The sequence below is a fragment of the Tubulanus polymorphus genome, chromosome 5 (genome assembly GCF_964204645.1).
Source record: "Tubulanus polymorphus chromosome 5, tnTubPoly1.2, whole genome shotgun sequence".
NCBI classification, from domain to species: Eukaryota; Metazoa; Nemertea; class Palaeonemertea; order Tubulaniformes; family Tubulanidae; genus Tubulanus; species Tubulanus polymorphus.
The window spans coordinates 18615050-18631002 of record NC_134029.1 but is presented as its reverse complement, the minus strand read 5'-3'; the positions used below and the strand labels follow the sequence as shown (position 1 = coordinate 18631002).

The following is a 15953-nucleotide window of genomic DNA, read 5'->3' as shown; positions in this document are numbered from 1 at the left end:
GTTGGGCGTTCTGTCGATATTAAATTCCTGCGCGCTCCGCGCTCCATCAATCAAATCACGTATTTATCGGGTTCGGCTCTTCTCTTCCGCAGATGGGGAACTTGAATTATACAATCGCTGCGCGCCGTTGCCGTCCGAATCCGCGTCGGGAGAGATCGACCGTTCCGCGGTCAAATTGCGAAGAATGTATGTCGCGTCCGCGCGTGTAAAATATGATTTCGTTATAATAGGTGGATTTATTTAACGTAACTAACGCGCACACGGTCAACCAACGCTTAATTCCAGTCCGATCTTAATCCGTCGTATGTCCACGGGAACATTTTATAATAGCGTTATTGTGCGCTGTTAGCAACGAGCAGTACACAAGTATTGTTTACCGCGCTGTGTCACCGAATGCCTATAGCCATACCGCCAGCACAATAAATCATCACTGGCGCGAGACTATTTCAGAGAGCTAGTTTCGAGCGTGGAAACGGTTTATATCCGTCGTCTAGATGGCAGTACTCCACGGAGAGTCCTGTTTAATGGCTCTAGTTCTAAGAATTTCAGTACTGAAATTCGCGCAGTTCGTGCACGAAATTTAATCTCAAACGTGTATTTCGAATATTGTTACGAAGTCTCACAATTTTTGGTATTATTAGAAAAACGAGATCTAATCTAAAACGTGTATTTCTAATTGTTACAAAGTCTCGCAATGTTTGTTGTTATTATTCAAAACAAAAACACGATCCTATTCAAATAAAAAACCGAGAAAGATTATATATTATCAAACTCAGACTGTCACACGGCTGGGCACAGTGGGTATCTGATTTACGGACACATTGTTTCTTAAGCCCAAACGCAGACGACGCAAGGAAACACGGAAACAGGAGGCAGAACCGTGTTTCTGAATGTTTCCCTGTATCCACATGGTCTACACGGATAACACTCATGTTTCCGAGAACATATGTTCGTTTTAGTGTTTCTGTGCGTCGTGTGCGATGAGCTTAACAATATTTGATAAAGGACTTTGATCTACAGAAAATTCAAAACCCCTGAAACACTCTATTGCGGCAGCTGGGGTTTCCACGTTTGGCAAAGAATCTACACACCAATTGGGCTAAAGCATTACCGCAAATTTGGCCACGCAAAGAAATACCCTTGTTTCTCATCAGCCATTTTTGGAAAAGTGACGAGGGCGGCAGGTTTTTATTTTTACCTCGCTTTTTTTTAAAGATATAGAAATAAAAAGCCTTATTCCAAATTCCAAAAGTGACGAGGGCTACTATTTTTCAATTTTTTTTCAATGGGAAAATTTAGGCGTTAATCACCTTGAATCGGGATTGAGTCCACTTCGTAACCGAAATACTCACCTGCCACTGAAACTATGGGAAAACGACCGTGAAAGAAAAAACATAAAAATGAGGTCGCTAAAAAGTGTGATTAGGTTATCGGGATGCGTGCGGGAATGTTTTAAAAAAGGAACAACAACAGATTTCTGCATGCGGGATGCGCATTTTGTTTTTTTTTTTGTTTTTGATCCTCTGATGATGAGGCTTAGTTAAAGCCTCGAAATTGTAAGGAAAATTATCTGTTTTTACAGATCTAACTGTGGGTTTTTATTTGTTAACTCTACACTGAGATTGATATCAGTTAATTGCAATCAGTTAATGCGCATTTCTATTTCTATTTTTTACCAACCAACGAACATTCTTTTGACGCGCGCGGAAAATGAAACTGATAAGAAACTAGCAATTTGTGGCCTTACTGGTGTAACCTTTAACCCAGAGGTTAATTCAATTCAATTTCAATTGAGTTGACCCCGGGTTAAAGTTAATACCAGTCTAAAAGGCCGCACTCTGATGTATTATATGTACACGCACAATATTATAAATGACAGATATTATCTCAAAATAGTAACATCAAATTCGACCATAAGTTTCATATTCTTCCTGTTAAAAACTAAAACAGCAAATTTACAAAAATATACACAATGCGCTTATCGAAATCAAGACCCAGTTCCACAACTATGAGTTAAGATTCGACTAAGAGTCAAACTCGTCGAAAACGAACTAGTTATTCAACTCAAGAGTTAACTCTAACCAAATAATTCCTCCAAGCTCTCAAACTCAAAACTGTGGAACTCGATCCATATGAGATATGTGTGTTATGTAGTTTTGACGCGGTAATAGCTGACGTGTCAAATCTGATCTTGATAAACAAGTATCGTCACGACTAAATCATTATCTTAATATACTGTATTAATGTCGAAACTAGAAATCACTGTCACAGCCACTAGACCGGCGCGTAATACATTTTACTGTTATTCTCGATTTAATACGTTATTCCGCCGCGGGTATCAGGCTTTTTTCAATTCAAAGTACACTGTATATACCCCTTGGGGTGACTGTATACCCTTTTGTCCTTTTTCTGCACTGTATTCCATAGTGTATAAATATACATTCGTGTAACTTCTTTCATTTATATACATAAATACAATTATTTACATTTAATTGAGATGTATCTGTATTGTACTTTTTTATGAAGTAAACTTAGGATTGAATAGATTTTAAGAATATCTCTTTGATACTTCAAAATCGATATCGCAGATAAAGGCAACTATACCATGGACTACCGAATTCGTTTTATGGCCCATGATTCATCAAATAACGTATCCGGACTGAAATTGTCGGCATGAAAAGGTACCCACCATAATAGAATAACAAACATATGTAGAATACCGATAAGATAGAAAAAGTAAACCTTTATATGCCTTTTGGAATATTATATACACGTTAACTTAAGGAAAGGGTCATCTCAATTCGACGGAAAACCCCGCCTACTCGGGGACGTTGGGACAATAAGTCTGTAAGCAGTACGCGGTTTCACTTGATGGTTGACCCGATGGAAAGATGAACGACCAAATCATATGAAAATGGACAACGTTGTGATCTTCAACCAGACATGATTGTTTTTTTAATTTGTCAGATTTTACACGAGACGGCTGTAAGACAACGCTGTTGTAACTACATGTGCAATTTACCGGCTTAGTAAAGTCTGACCTATGGTTAATACAATTTCCAATTCAATTTTTACACGCTTTCATCAAGCTACAACCATTTCCAAAAGTGTACGTGGGCTACATCTATTTCTCCATTCATTCGATGAATGATAACATATAACAGTATTCACGGGTCTTATTGAATTATTATTTTTACGCACGTGAGGTGACACTGATCGATTGCCTCTAAAGATGAACTTCTCCAAAAAATAAGCTAACAACTAGGCAATCTCATGGGATCTGCTATCAACTGTACTGGTGGCTGCCAAAATTCGAACTCCGTTCTCTCTACTCGTTTCCCAACTAAACTACTCTCTCCCTCTACCAAGTTTCAACCACGTGATCTCTCCCTACCAAATTTAGTGTGGTTTCTACAGAATCTGCAAGCTCCATTAACCACTCTCCGACTAGAAATATATTTCCAACCACCAACACTACATACCAAGTTTCTGAATCATGTTTCTGAATTATTCCCTTAGACTAAGCTATTTACATTCCTTTTTTTCTTCGTTAAAACCAACTCTTCACATTAAATCATTATTTTCATTTGTTATTTGTTTCCCCAGACGTTATTAATATTTATATCATTATTTGATTAACCCTAGTCAACTATTCACACCCGTCCTTGGACTGGAACTTTGCTCGCAATCGCATATTCTTCCCTAAAGTGACCACTTCCAATAGTGACCCCTTGTTGCTGGCGGTCACATATCAGTTCACTATAGAGAGGTTTTTCAAGATAAATCCATACTTGAGTGAAGAGTAAGGCATTTAGCATAGTTATAGGCTTACTGTCGAAATGAAACATAGATTTACTCGTCAAACTTTCATACCAGAATTCAGATAGCCAAACTTTTAATTTTTACCCATCAAAGTGAAACATAATATTTACTCGTCAGTTCTACATAAAATGCTCACCAAGGCATCATATTTGATGCGTCCAATCCAATCTTGGATATACTATCAGGGTCTACTGTATCAAAATACATGTAGTGGCGACAGTATCGTACGACGCGTAGACTAGTACTACATGTATTCTTGGCGAATCAGTCAGTTTTTGGCCCTGGTTTCCTCTCGTTGTGCTCATATTTGAGCTGTGTAGTTATGAGGAGCATGGGCATCGTACAGCTACAGGATTCCTGGATTGCCCACTATTTGTTTCGAATGAGTTGAGGCATCGACACCTTTAAGATGTACCAGCAACCCATCGAATGAAGACAGGTTTTCATGGGTCGAACTCGGCTGACAGTTTCTGCTTACAAAAACAAATTCAACGAATTTCTGCATTTTTCAATATTATCTTAGATTTGACGATTTCAATATTATTTAACAAACTTCATATACAAATTAAACTGCTTATTTTCAATTCCTGGAATGCTTGGTATCCCGTTCCTCGTCAATATTCATATGGTCTTTATCGTAAACGTAGTCAGTAGTATCGTCATCCAGTTCGATTATTTGAACCATGCCGGTCATAAATGCAAAACCAACCATCGCCGTCACAGCCACTAAACCGGCGAGTACGATGTTACGATATTTGTGAGGGAATTCCATGATGTCCTCTTTGTTTTCTTTCGCTTTCTCGTCGCGAATAGCTTCAGATTCTAAAAGCAGACGATAATACGGGTACATGTAAAAAATGCTAATTCCGAATTTTGATCCTATCCAAGGCATATTAAATCTGCAGTCCACATGAATATAATAGAATAATGTCAATCATTCCGTATTCCTCATAGAACAGTTTAAACCAGTTTATTTTTAATAATTAGATGGTTCTCACAGTTGCTTGAATCAGAAATTCCCAAATGCAAAATGGGGCCTTCGTAAATATGAACTGATACCATCATACTTCATCATCAACATTTTAGTGGTGACTGGTTGGTAAAGGTGATTTTCAAGAGAAATTGCCGAAGAAAGTTGCCCTTGGCAAATGCAATGCGTGAAATGTTAATGAATTTCCCAAATATTTCCCCGATTAGAGGAAGATTTCTCAAAATCCCAAATATTTCCAAACTGGGAATATTATCTCAAAATTCCCAAGTTTTTCCCAATTTCCCGATACTGTACAGTGGGAACCATGTAATTACTCACCATCTATCATTTCATTCGATACTAAAGCCCGACACACACCATGCAGAGAAACACAGAAACTAAACATGTTTGATCTTAGAAACATTCTTTCGCGAAACCATGTTTCTCGTAAATGCACACCACACAGGAAGACAGATGCTCAGAAACATGTTTCTGTCTCCTGTTTCCCTGCATAATACTTAATGAATCTAATTCGTATTACACTATCCAAATACATGAATAATCAACAAACAATCAACCTCAATGTTCTAGATTTACCTTTGATTTCGATAGGAAAGTATCTTTGCGATATCCGCGAACAGAACAAGGTTAAATTGTCACAGTTGTCTAAATGGTTTAGCAGTGGGTTATTCGGAAACGGCGCTTTCAGCAGTGGCGCCAGGTAGCCATAGACTAATGCATCTAATGTCGTGGGACTGAAAAATCGAAACGTACATTTGAAATTTATCACACTCAATATTCATTCCATATAGGTTACTCTCAAAATTTTTCAGGTACGTTGGCTTAATCGATCCCTCATGACTTCACAAATTATTAGGTCGCCACGAAGCAAGATCTTTAAGAAGACCATCTTACACTTACTTTTTACCCAAAAAGAATTCACCGTCACCTAGTTTGTGCGATAAACAATTCAGACATTCTTTGGCATCTCTAAAAACCTGTTATAGAAAATAAGAATTATCAATCGATATATAACATAGGAAAGTGGTGAAAGAACGAGTTGGTATTTCCAGGCGATGAAGAAACACCCCCTCGAGAAAAGATTTATAGATTTCTAATTCCCGAAATCGAATTCACACTTGTCGTAGTGTATCACCAAAAAGATTCCAAATTAGTTTTATTACCCCGAGCCTAAAACTCTAGAAGTAACATCTGAGCAACTACTTGGCACTCGGGAGTCATCTATCAGGCCAGGTACCCATTTACTCCTGGGTGGAGAGAGGCAATGTTTTGCATGAGGACACTATGGTAATGTATGGGTTTGAAGCCATGACCTGGCTTCCCGGAGTTGAACGCTCTAACCACTCAGCCACACTGTTCACTCAGTAATAAGCATTACCTTCAGATCGGCATCCTCTGGCGTTAACGCCGAATTGATCCTCATTTTCTCGGTAAACTGCTTTATGCACTTCGACTGTTTTCGAACTGGATAGTAGAAATTTTGAGGAAAAGGCACGGCTTTAGCAAACCATGGACGAGTAACATCGGAGAAGTTCCGGTCATCTTGCCACCATATTCTCAACTGCAAAAATCGATTTACGCAGTTTTCAATCTGCAGTCCACAACCACTGTCTCACAAACTAACAGTGAAGTCTTGACAACCACTTTTTGAAAGTGTGGCAATGAAATCACTATTAAATTCCTGCACCCAGTTCCACAGTTCTGATTTAAGATTTGACTGATAGTTCATTTATTTAATCATCGAAAATGAGCTAACTTTAACCTTTGAGTAATCAGACTGAATTACTCCAAGCTTTAACTTGGTTAACTCTGAACTCACAAACTGTGTAACTATAGCCTGGAATTTTGGGTACATTTTTAGTTAATAGTCAGCTGAACAAATGCATCTAATGCACTGGGAAGTCTGGTCAAAAAATTGTATGTCTGAGGGTTGGGTTCAGATACCTGCGTTAGATTTTCCAAAATATACATCGCCAGCTGCCATAAATTCTAAAATGTCACACATTTCACTCATAAAATTAAATCATACCAGAAAATGTTATAACAGTATATGTATCGCGTAATTATTCACTGCAAAGATGATTACATTGTATTTGACAAAATCAAACGTTCTAAATAGTAAATCCTAATGGCTGGCCTGCACCATTCGCGATACAAATTATACTGAAAATAATTAAGTTTTAATCGTTGTCCTTTTTGAAATTATTGTTTCAGGAACCGCTAAAACAGAGGTTTGCATCCCAGTAATGTATTCATAGAATATAAAACAATCTGAAATCATTTCATGAATTTCTGAAACTCAATCTCACGTTATGAATTGGTGATAATACGCTTGATTTAGTGTGTGTACTTACAAGAGCCGGCAGCAATTTCTCTTCCAAAAGAGCTTGGAACGCCAAAGTTTCTGAACTCTGTTTCACTGTCAACTCATAATCAGTGATCAAATTCTTAAACAAACAAATTCAACAATTAGAATATTTACCTAAATAATATGACAAGCCTATTAAAACATGTCACCCACAACGTGTTAACCTAGTAGACCTAGCAAAATTCGCAACCTATAAAATCCATCCGGTTTATGAGAAAACCAGATAAAGCGCCAACATTTAACCCTTTCATAACGACTTCACTGCAGTGCATTGTAGTGATGGAGATGGACTTAGCTAACTTTGTTTAATTTGTTCAATTTGTTTATTAATTAGTTAATCTCTATTGGAAGATTGCAGCATGTGTCTCAAACATTTTGAAATATAAGTAACTAATGATACACCGCACAGCAGTGTAGATGCAGTATAGCAGTATGCCTGTTACACAACGCACAGGGGTAGAATTCTTAAATCACCTCCAGCACATTTAGGGTATGGATTGGCCAAAGCTGAAAGGGTTATCTGATCTGGATAAAGCAAATTTGACTGTTTGAAAGGGTTTTTGAAAGGAATTTAGCATAGCAGGCCTGTAGGTCCCCTCTCATACGTTCTGCTTGTTTGACGAACCCAAAGATTTTCAGTAAGGAACCATAAATTAGTTTGACTTAGTGCCAAAGTCCCTCAGCATTCTAGTTAATTTAGTCATTGTTGTCAGGGACCTCTGGTATTAATTCAGACTGACTTTCTAAAATGCCTGACCACAATGTGAAATCTTTATATTGTCACCCCTTGAATAATTGAATCTTCAAATAATATCACGAACCTGTTCCCTCAAATAGTTACATACTTCTGTTACACCAGATATAACCTTCTCATTATGTCTCAAAACTGGCAAATTACCTGAAAAACAAATGATTTTCAAGAGTAAATACATTAGGAAGTGGATACTGTGCCGACATGCGCCTTACTTTGTATTACGAGGTTCTCTATTACAATAATAGATACTGATAAAATAGCACTATTAAGATAATTGCCTTTACAGTTAGGAGAAGGTTACTGATTTTCTCAGGAAAACCCAGCTAGTGACTACTTCACGATCAGCAATTTTCACATACTGAGTTGGTATATTAATAAGCCCATCCGATTATAAAAAGCTTACCACCACTGATTAGATAACTAACTAAAACCCTTCAACAAAATCAGAAGCCTTGGTCTCAAATTTTAGTTTGTATGAAATATTCACCAGAAGGAGAACGCCACGGATTATTGGTCTGATTGATCTTCACAGGAACTTCACCAAATTTACAACATGCCTAAAAATATGATTCGGTTTCAAGCATTAAAACCAGAAGTTCGGGTAAGCCTAGTGGGAAATCTACCAAAATGTTATTTTTCAGTCGATCTCGGCCACGATGTCGAGAAGTGGGTGCTTAACAGCTGAAACACAGACTAAACACGAACGAATTTGTACCCGTATTCGCTCGAAATAAAGCGTGACAAGCGGCGGTAATAAGGCTATTCGGTTTTAAACCAACGAAGTTACGAGTAATCTTTGGAAGCAATATACCATAACTGTCAAACAAGCAGCGTCAACCGAGGGAAGACCCCAATCGCATCCCCAAACTTCAAGTTCCATCTCCTTTAGCCGGTGTTTTTAAACTTGTACCGTCTAGTGGCGCCACCAATAGTAACAAGATTCCGCTATTTACTACCGAGAAAGTGCGAAAGTCTGAATTACTCGCTTGCCAGGTTCTTGGAAAGCGGGGAAAGATCATGTAAGTTAAACCATAGAACTATAACGGAATAGTTCTATGGATAAACTAAAGTTGGATAAACTTTTGATCCATTCGTTTCACAAAATCAATAAAGAGATCCGGTATTCTTATGGAGATTAAAAAAAATTGCGTCTGGCGTGTACCCGGGGCGACCGCCGTTTCTCGACGCCGTATGTTTCGGGCCCGCTAATTGACTGTCAATTATAACGGGAAAATACTCCCTTCTGCAGGATAGGCAACAGCATAGCAGCCAAGAAGTGAAAACTGAACATTCGATTCGTGATGTTGAGACACATCATCTAATCAACTACAGGAACAAAATGAAATCATTCGTTGATATTTTCCAGGATAGAACGAAACGAGCCCGTATAGTCGAGAAGTTGTACCCTACGTTTGATTTTGTTGTTTGCTCCATTGAATATGAAACCTTTTCCGCAAATCCAGCATGCACTAATGAGAAGAACTTACCGCGCAACCCGAAAGAAAGCATTTTAATTTCTTTATTTATAAAATTTCATGAAATCATAAAACAATTTTCAAGTGAATAATCTGGTCGAATATATTATAAAATTATATTTCAGAATATAAAATTATATTTCAGAATACATGATCATATTTCAGAAAAGCAATTGCTATGCAAACGGATTAATATAAGTGGCTGACCAAAACCCTATACCATTCGGCCGCAACGCCCTGATAAGATGCCGGAGAACAAGAAAAAACATATAAAAGAAGATTTGGAAAAAGAAACGTTGGTTGATGCAGTGTCGATGCGCGGCTCCCGCCTGTGATCTGCTAACTATCTATCAAACAAAAATAAAACAACGATCCATAGGCCCTACGAGCAATCTGATTGCTCTTAGATAGGCCTAATTATGTCGACTATCCCGTCGACTTTAGGCGAGTTTCTTTTCAAAAGACTTGTCCGATTCGACTGCCATGAACAGCTTCTGAAGACCGATAGTAACTGAACCTAAAACATCAGAAAACGTTCAGATTATGCATTTCGAATTTCATTTCAAGATTACTCGGATACAACGATTCATCGGATATAACAAATAATATATATATATATATATATATATATATATATATATATATATATATATATATATATATATATATATATATATATATATATATATATATATATATATATATATATATATATATATATATATATATATATATATATATATATATATATATATATATATATATATATATATATATATATATATATATATATATATATATATATATATATATATATATATATATATATATATATATATATATATATATATATATATATATATATATATATATATATATATATATATATATATATATATATATATATATATATATATATATATATATATATATATATATATATATATATATATATATATATATATATATATATATATATATATATATATATATATATATATATATATATATATATATATATATATATATATATATATATATATATATATATATATAATACATAGAGAATTTTGTTCCAATTAAGACAGTTCAATGTTTTTCATACTGGCTACAACGAACTATCGCTTACAACGAAAAGATCTTCTCGTGCCGTGAAGTAACGAGGTTCCATACTGTATTACACCAAATTACGCATCGAGAGATACGATCACCTATGCTCCCCAGAGATCAACGTTGTGGGATATTTAGCACGGCTTCTCTACAACTTTACTTACTTATGGCATTTCTGATGGATGCTGGCTTGTTCTTCCAGCATACGCCGAACCAATAAAATGGAATGCCAGACAATACAAATGCGAGACCGATAGCTGATTCAACAGGTGCAGTAAACCACGGGAAAATCAACAGGAATACCGATAGAATCATATAGATAATCGGAATTATAATATTCACCTGAAAATAAGTCGTTGAAATAGAAAATATTGACCCAAAAGCAGGACGTTTGCGTCGCCGACCCCGTAGACGCCTATAATGTAGTACCAAATTGAAATTCCAGATTTTGATTTTTCAAGGGATTGCTATGTTGGTTTACCTTCACTTCGCGTTTGAGATCTGGTTCAGTATACCTGAGATACAGTAAACCAAGTACAGGTAAAGCTAGAACTAACGTCTCCGTGAACTCCAGGAAGGATAGCAGCGTGTAGATATCGTTAGAAAATAGGAAAACCAACGACATGATCCCCTGAAACGAATAAAGGGTGATTACGTATTTCAGAAAAAAACTACAGTCAACCCCCGATATATCGCCCACATCGGTGCAGAACGAATCGGTCGCCCTGTATTCGTCCTCACCGATTATCAACCTATATGTATTCTTCTCGACTTATCTATTATTCGGGACAGTCTTTACGGTTGTTTGAAAATAAATCTTATCTTTTTGAAGGTTTGGCAAGGTTCCAATTGAACCGATAACTCTCGATTTATATATACGTACTGTAAAAATCACACTAGTCACTGGCGTTAGAAAACGAAGGTTAACAAGTGCCAGACAGTCCGGAAGCTGTCCTTCACGCGCCCCAACAAAGAACATCCTAGAAAATAGATAAAGCAATTTTTACACGACGTCTTCAGAAGCTCAGTTTATCATGGACTTCGTTTAAGAGTCCATGGTTCAATGTACTACACGCAATAAATCCTAAAGTGCCATTTCAGTGTTTTTAAGGTACCATGAAAATTTTTGAAGTTTATAACCCCTTATGCAGTTAGTTTAAATCCATTAGATTAATCATGATACAAACGACAGTGACATTTGGCGTGAATTTGCTAAACTAAACTTAGATAAACATATGATTTAAAACAAACTAAAAGCATAAAACTACGCAAAGAAATATGCTTGTTTCTCATCAGCTCTTTTTTGGAAAAGTGAAGAGGGCGGCAGGTTTTTATTTTTACTTCCTTTTTTCAAAAGCTAGAGAGAAATAAAAAGCCTTATTCCAAATTCTAAAAGTGACGAGGGCAACTATTTTCTTTTTTTCAAATGGGGAAATCTAGGCGTTAACGACTTTGAATCAGGAGTCCACTTCGTTACCGAAATACTCACCTGCCACAGTAACAATTGGGGAGCGACCGGGTAGAAAAATCGTAAGTGCGATTAGGTGCTTTATTGGGATGCGTACAGAAGTGTTTCACTTTAAGAAAATAAACGAAAACAGATTTTTGCATGCGGAATGCTCATTTCTATTTTCATTTTTACTGAGGGACCTTTTTGACGCGTACTCGGAAAATGAAACTGATGAGAAACAAGCAGTTTTTTGTGTGGCCTAATTAAACTCAATAATTTGTTGTTATTGTTTTGACGGTTTTTCTAGATTTCTAGCTTGTCTATGGATAACATTTTGACACTTTAGACCAATAAAACAATGCCTCAAATTTCAATGACAAAACTTTTCCAACGTCTATTCACACGGAATCAAACTTTGACCGGTCTTTATCGAATTTAGCCTGAACGTCTCGTCTTGGTTACCTTGAACCTGTAAGTATACAGCCGTTTAGACTTCCGAAACACGACCCGGCCACAAAAACTGGGACGCACCAAGCCATGACACCAAACACTTTATTACCAAATGTCTGCAATGAGATAATAAAAAGAAATTACAAAACAAAGTCCATTTAGTTGTAGAGTACCGTAGTTTGATTCCAATGTTCTGTCTTTGGTGAATCACGAGTCTATCGGTTGTAGTGCAGAATCATGAAATAGATGATAATCTTTGAAGTTGACTGACTACATGATTGATACGAATAAAACGATAAGGCGTGGTTATGATTCATCATTTAAAAAAAAAACAACATAACTTTTTCAGTAGGTGCAGTTTTAGAGTATAAGTGTTTGCATAACGCGTATGTACACGTATTAACGTTACGAACATTTTTATGCGTAATATGATTACGTATCATTCGTAAGAAAAAGTAGTGTAACGAAATATCAGGAAAATCTATTGTTGTTTATTTGATCGATTTAAACCACCAAATATCCAATCAAATAACGTAACGTAATTAGATATTTATGATAGCTTATACACGTAACAGATGGTGAAATGTCTAGGGGTGTGGTACGTGTAGATTTAGATTATTTTTACATAAGGTGTTGTGCATTATACTCACTACAGCGACCGCGTTGGATTGTAACATCTCATAAGGTGAAAGAATTGCAAAATAGGAAACGTTTGCTAGAACGTATATCACAGTCACAGCCGGTACCGATATCCAAATGGCTAATGGTAGATTTCTGAAAATTTTACAGAAACCTTACAAAACATCAAACACGTGTGAAAAGTTCATTCACCCTTAATTGTTTTCATATATATACGTAGATTTGAAAAAGTGGAAGATAATTCAAAAATGCTTCTTAATCATTCGACAAACGATAGAAACAAGGAATACCTTCTTGGATTTTTTATTTCTTCAGTTACGAAATTGAACGCATCCCTACAAAATAGCATATGGTCTGATGGCGATTTAGAACTCAAAGTCGATTAGATGCAGTTTTTTTTAGAAATCATTCTTACCAGCCCGAGAATGAGAACATGCCGATGTAAATAGCAATGGCAATCTTCCCTAAATTCGTCGTGCTCCCTTCAAAACCATTCGTTAGATTTTCAGCGTGGCCTAAAAAGAATTTTGAAAATAAGTTGATCGCAAACATTTCTTGGTATTCAGCTCTTTATGCAGATATATATCAGTGTTGAAGGCCGAAGCTACCAGCAGGGGGCTCGGAGGGGGGGCGGAAATTTTGGAAAAGTGCCTGTGTGGGCGAGCAAAAAACAAATCTCAAATGCTAGGTACGGCGCGGTCCTAAGGATTTAGTAAACTTATGAATACAGTGTACCAAATATTGATAAATGAAACAGCTCGTTGTATTTTCGCGAACGTGAATTGTTTATAAGTTACGCAATAAACGCTACTAGATAGTGCACAGCTGTGTGCGAAGCCGGCGTAATTTTTACCTCTGAATAACTGTACGATGCCAGTGACGATGATAAGTATCAAAGCTAGGAATTTCGCCAACATAAATGCGTCGCATACCCACGACGACCATTTTACGCTGACGCAATTCAGCACGGTAAGAAAACCTGCGAAATAGAAAAAAAAAGTTAGCTCTATCAAAAAGAACTAGTATAAAAGCCATGGTATATTCATTATTCCCCTACCAAACATACATAAAGAGGATGTATTTTTGCTTTTACTTGATATTCAAATACAACTGAATACGTCGGGTTATAATTAAATCTACATGTTGTATGCTACTGTTACTTGGACAGAAAATATGCTGGTGTCGTGTTCTTCGAAAAGTTTTCGAAAGGAATTGATTTTGTCTGTTCACCTTGTAATATCTATTCATATCCGTCTATTTATTAATTAAAGTGACATGTGAAATATAAATGCAAATGATATGGTCAATTACCTTAACCTGCACCAAGCCCAAAGGTGGACTTACAAGTCACCCTATACACAAAACAGATATAAATATGTAATATGTATTGTAGGACAGAAATATCTGTGCTCAAATCTTTTGTAAGATACGGAGCAAAATAAACTTTGAATCTTCGAAACTGTGGAAATGCTTACACATGACTATTGCTGCAAATAGTTTAACCGCTTCATCCGGCTGTTTGCAGTCCGGGAAAAACGGCTCGACGATATAGTAGCCGAACCCCATAGCGATGACAGTGCATCCGGCTGGTACGCGAATGATGATGTTTATCCATAACACTAGAAATGCCGGTAATTGTCCGAACGCTCTTTGAATATAGATGTACGGACCCCCGGATATTGGAATGCAGACGCCCAACTCAGCGTAGCACAGAGCACCGAACAAAGCAAACAAGCCACATACTGCCCATATAATCAAGGCCAATCCCAGAGACCCTACTTCGTGAAAAATTCCTTTCGGGCTGATGAATATCCCACTACCGATAATGATGCCGGCAATGATTGAAATTCCACTTCGTAATCCTAGGGTTCGTTGTAATTTCACAGAATCTTCCGGTTCTTTCGAGTCCGTAGCCATAATTTTAGTATCCTTCGACTTCGTAATATACTCGGCGTATTCTATCGCGAGTGACTGTTTCTAAATGGCGCCCTATGCAAAATAAATCATATAACTGAACTATATCTTAATCTGATAGCGCAGAAGCTTAAAAATTTAGATATAAACGCACATTCCTGGCAACGCAATGAATTGACGATACGATTTTGCCGAATATTAAATACACATAACCTGGTTCTTCTCTATTCGTCGAGGCGGACTTAACATATACGAGCGTGACTACAATTGAATGTCACACAAACGACAGACCCAGTACTACGACCGATAACTATATTGCCCTCTTTTTGTGTGTTGAATTTCATAACACGTTCTACAATTGAAAAACGTGGACCTGACGTGCGCTACTTCCGATTTATAAACGATTAGAAACAGAAATCAGCCGATCTTTTGAGGTAAATCTCCAACGATCTTACCGTAGATCCAGGTTTTTACCGAGAACAATTCAAATGACCTTCTTGCTCCCCTTATTTAGTTTCCCTGCTTGTATCCGCGTGTTGACTGTCGATTGGCATATGTTAAGATCTTGACCAGTTTTGTTGACGGTGCGGGTTATGCTTTGCGAATTCGATGGTCAACTGCATGTATAACAACTAAACCCCACGAAGGGATTACTTCAAGATTTATCGTTTGTTTATGTGGTTGCACATCGTTGCAGAGGTCACCACATTACTCGTAAACGCAGTCAATAATATCGTATAATCATGATTTCAAGTTCACGAAAAAGTCGATTCTAGATTGAAATTCTACGAAAATATATAACATACACATACATGAACATATATCATGCAACAAACGCACATTAGATCTTTAAGTTAGAATTCCATTCATGAGTATTATTCATTATTTATGTGCGCTGAGCGTGCGTCTCTTTACACATTTTAATTAATAGACCGGTATATAAAACCGAGTAATATAACGTAGTCACATTTTGCGAGAGT

The 15953-nt window shown here is 36.8% G+C and overlaps 2 protein-coding genes across 3 annotated transcripts; both read right to left on the bottom strand.

The window, feature by feature from the left end:
- Positions 1-4327: 4327 nt before the first annotated feature.
- LOC141905623 (metaxin-1-like) lies at positions 4328-8953 on the bottom strand. Its single transcript, XM_074794575.1, has 8 exons — positions 8747-8953; positions 8423-8492; positions 8003-8079; positions 7168-7260; positions 6192-6374; positions 5714-5790; positions 5390-5547; positions 4328-4644 (listed from the first exon to the last, which is right to left on the bottom strand). The coding sequence occupies exons 1-8, from the start codon at positions 8813-8815 to the stop codon at positions 4403-4405; spliced, it is 969 nt and encodes a 322-aa protein (XP_074650676.1). The 5' UTR covers positions 8816-8953; the 3' UTR covers positions 4328-4402.
- A 548-nt stretch (positions 8954-9501) lies between these two features.
- On the bottom strand, positions 9502-15729 carry LOC141905622 (large neutral amino acids transporter small subunit 1-like). Of its 2 annotated transcripts, none has more exons than XM_074794573.1 (12): positions 15429-15729; positions 15128-15325; positions 14535-15048; positions 13913-14038; positions 13475-13574; positions 13350-13394; positions 13071-13194; positions 12433-12536; positions 11404-11500; positions 11002-11151; positions 10685-10862; positions 9502-9927 (listed from the first exon to the last, which is right to left on the bottom strand). In XM_074794573.1, the coding sequence occupies exons 3-12, from the start codon at positions 14974-14976 to the stop codon at positions 9851-9853; spliced, it is 1443 nt and encodes a 480-aa protein (XP_074650674.1). In that variant the 5' UTR covers positions 14977-15048; positions 15128-15325; positions 15429-15729; the 3' UTR covers positions 9502-9850. The 2 variants fall into 2 exon arrangements, with proteins under 2 accessions (XP_074650674.1, XP_074650675.1); XM_074794574.1 differs by having other exon boundaries at positions 15187-15325.
- Positions 15730-15953: the final 224 nt, after the last annotated feature.

What these genes read in the sequence shown, in the direction of transcription:
- LOC141905623 (XM_074794575.1), bottom strand. Translation starts at nt 8,815, where the DNA reads ATGGAACTTGAAGTTTGGGGATGCGATTGGGGTCTTCCCTCGGTTGAC. An exon ending in CTGCTTGTTTGACAGTTATG is followed by an intron (nt 8,493 to 8,746) that starts GTATATTGCTTC and finishes TCATATTTTTAG; the next exon opens with GCATGTTGTAAATTTGGTGA. An exon ending in CTTTCCTATCGAAATCAAAG is followed by an intron (nt 4,645 to 5,389) that starts GTAAATCTAGAA and finishes GTCTGCTTTTAG; the next exon opens with AATCTGAAGCTATTCGCGAC.
- LOC141905622 (XM_074794573.1), bottom strand. Translation starts at nt 14,976, where the DNA reads ATGGCTACGGACTCGAAAGAACCGGAAGATTCTGTGAAATTACAACGA. An exon ending in TGTATACTTACAGGTTCAAG is followed by an intron (nt 11,501 to 12,432) that starts GTAACCAAGACG and finishes TCTATTTTCTAG; the next exon opens with GATGTTCTTTGTTGGGGCGC. An exon ending in ATCCATCAGAAATGCCATAA is followed by an intron (nt 9,928 to 10,684) that starts GTAAGTAAAGTT and finishes CTGATGTTTTAG; the next exon opens with GTTCAGTTACTATCGGTCTT.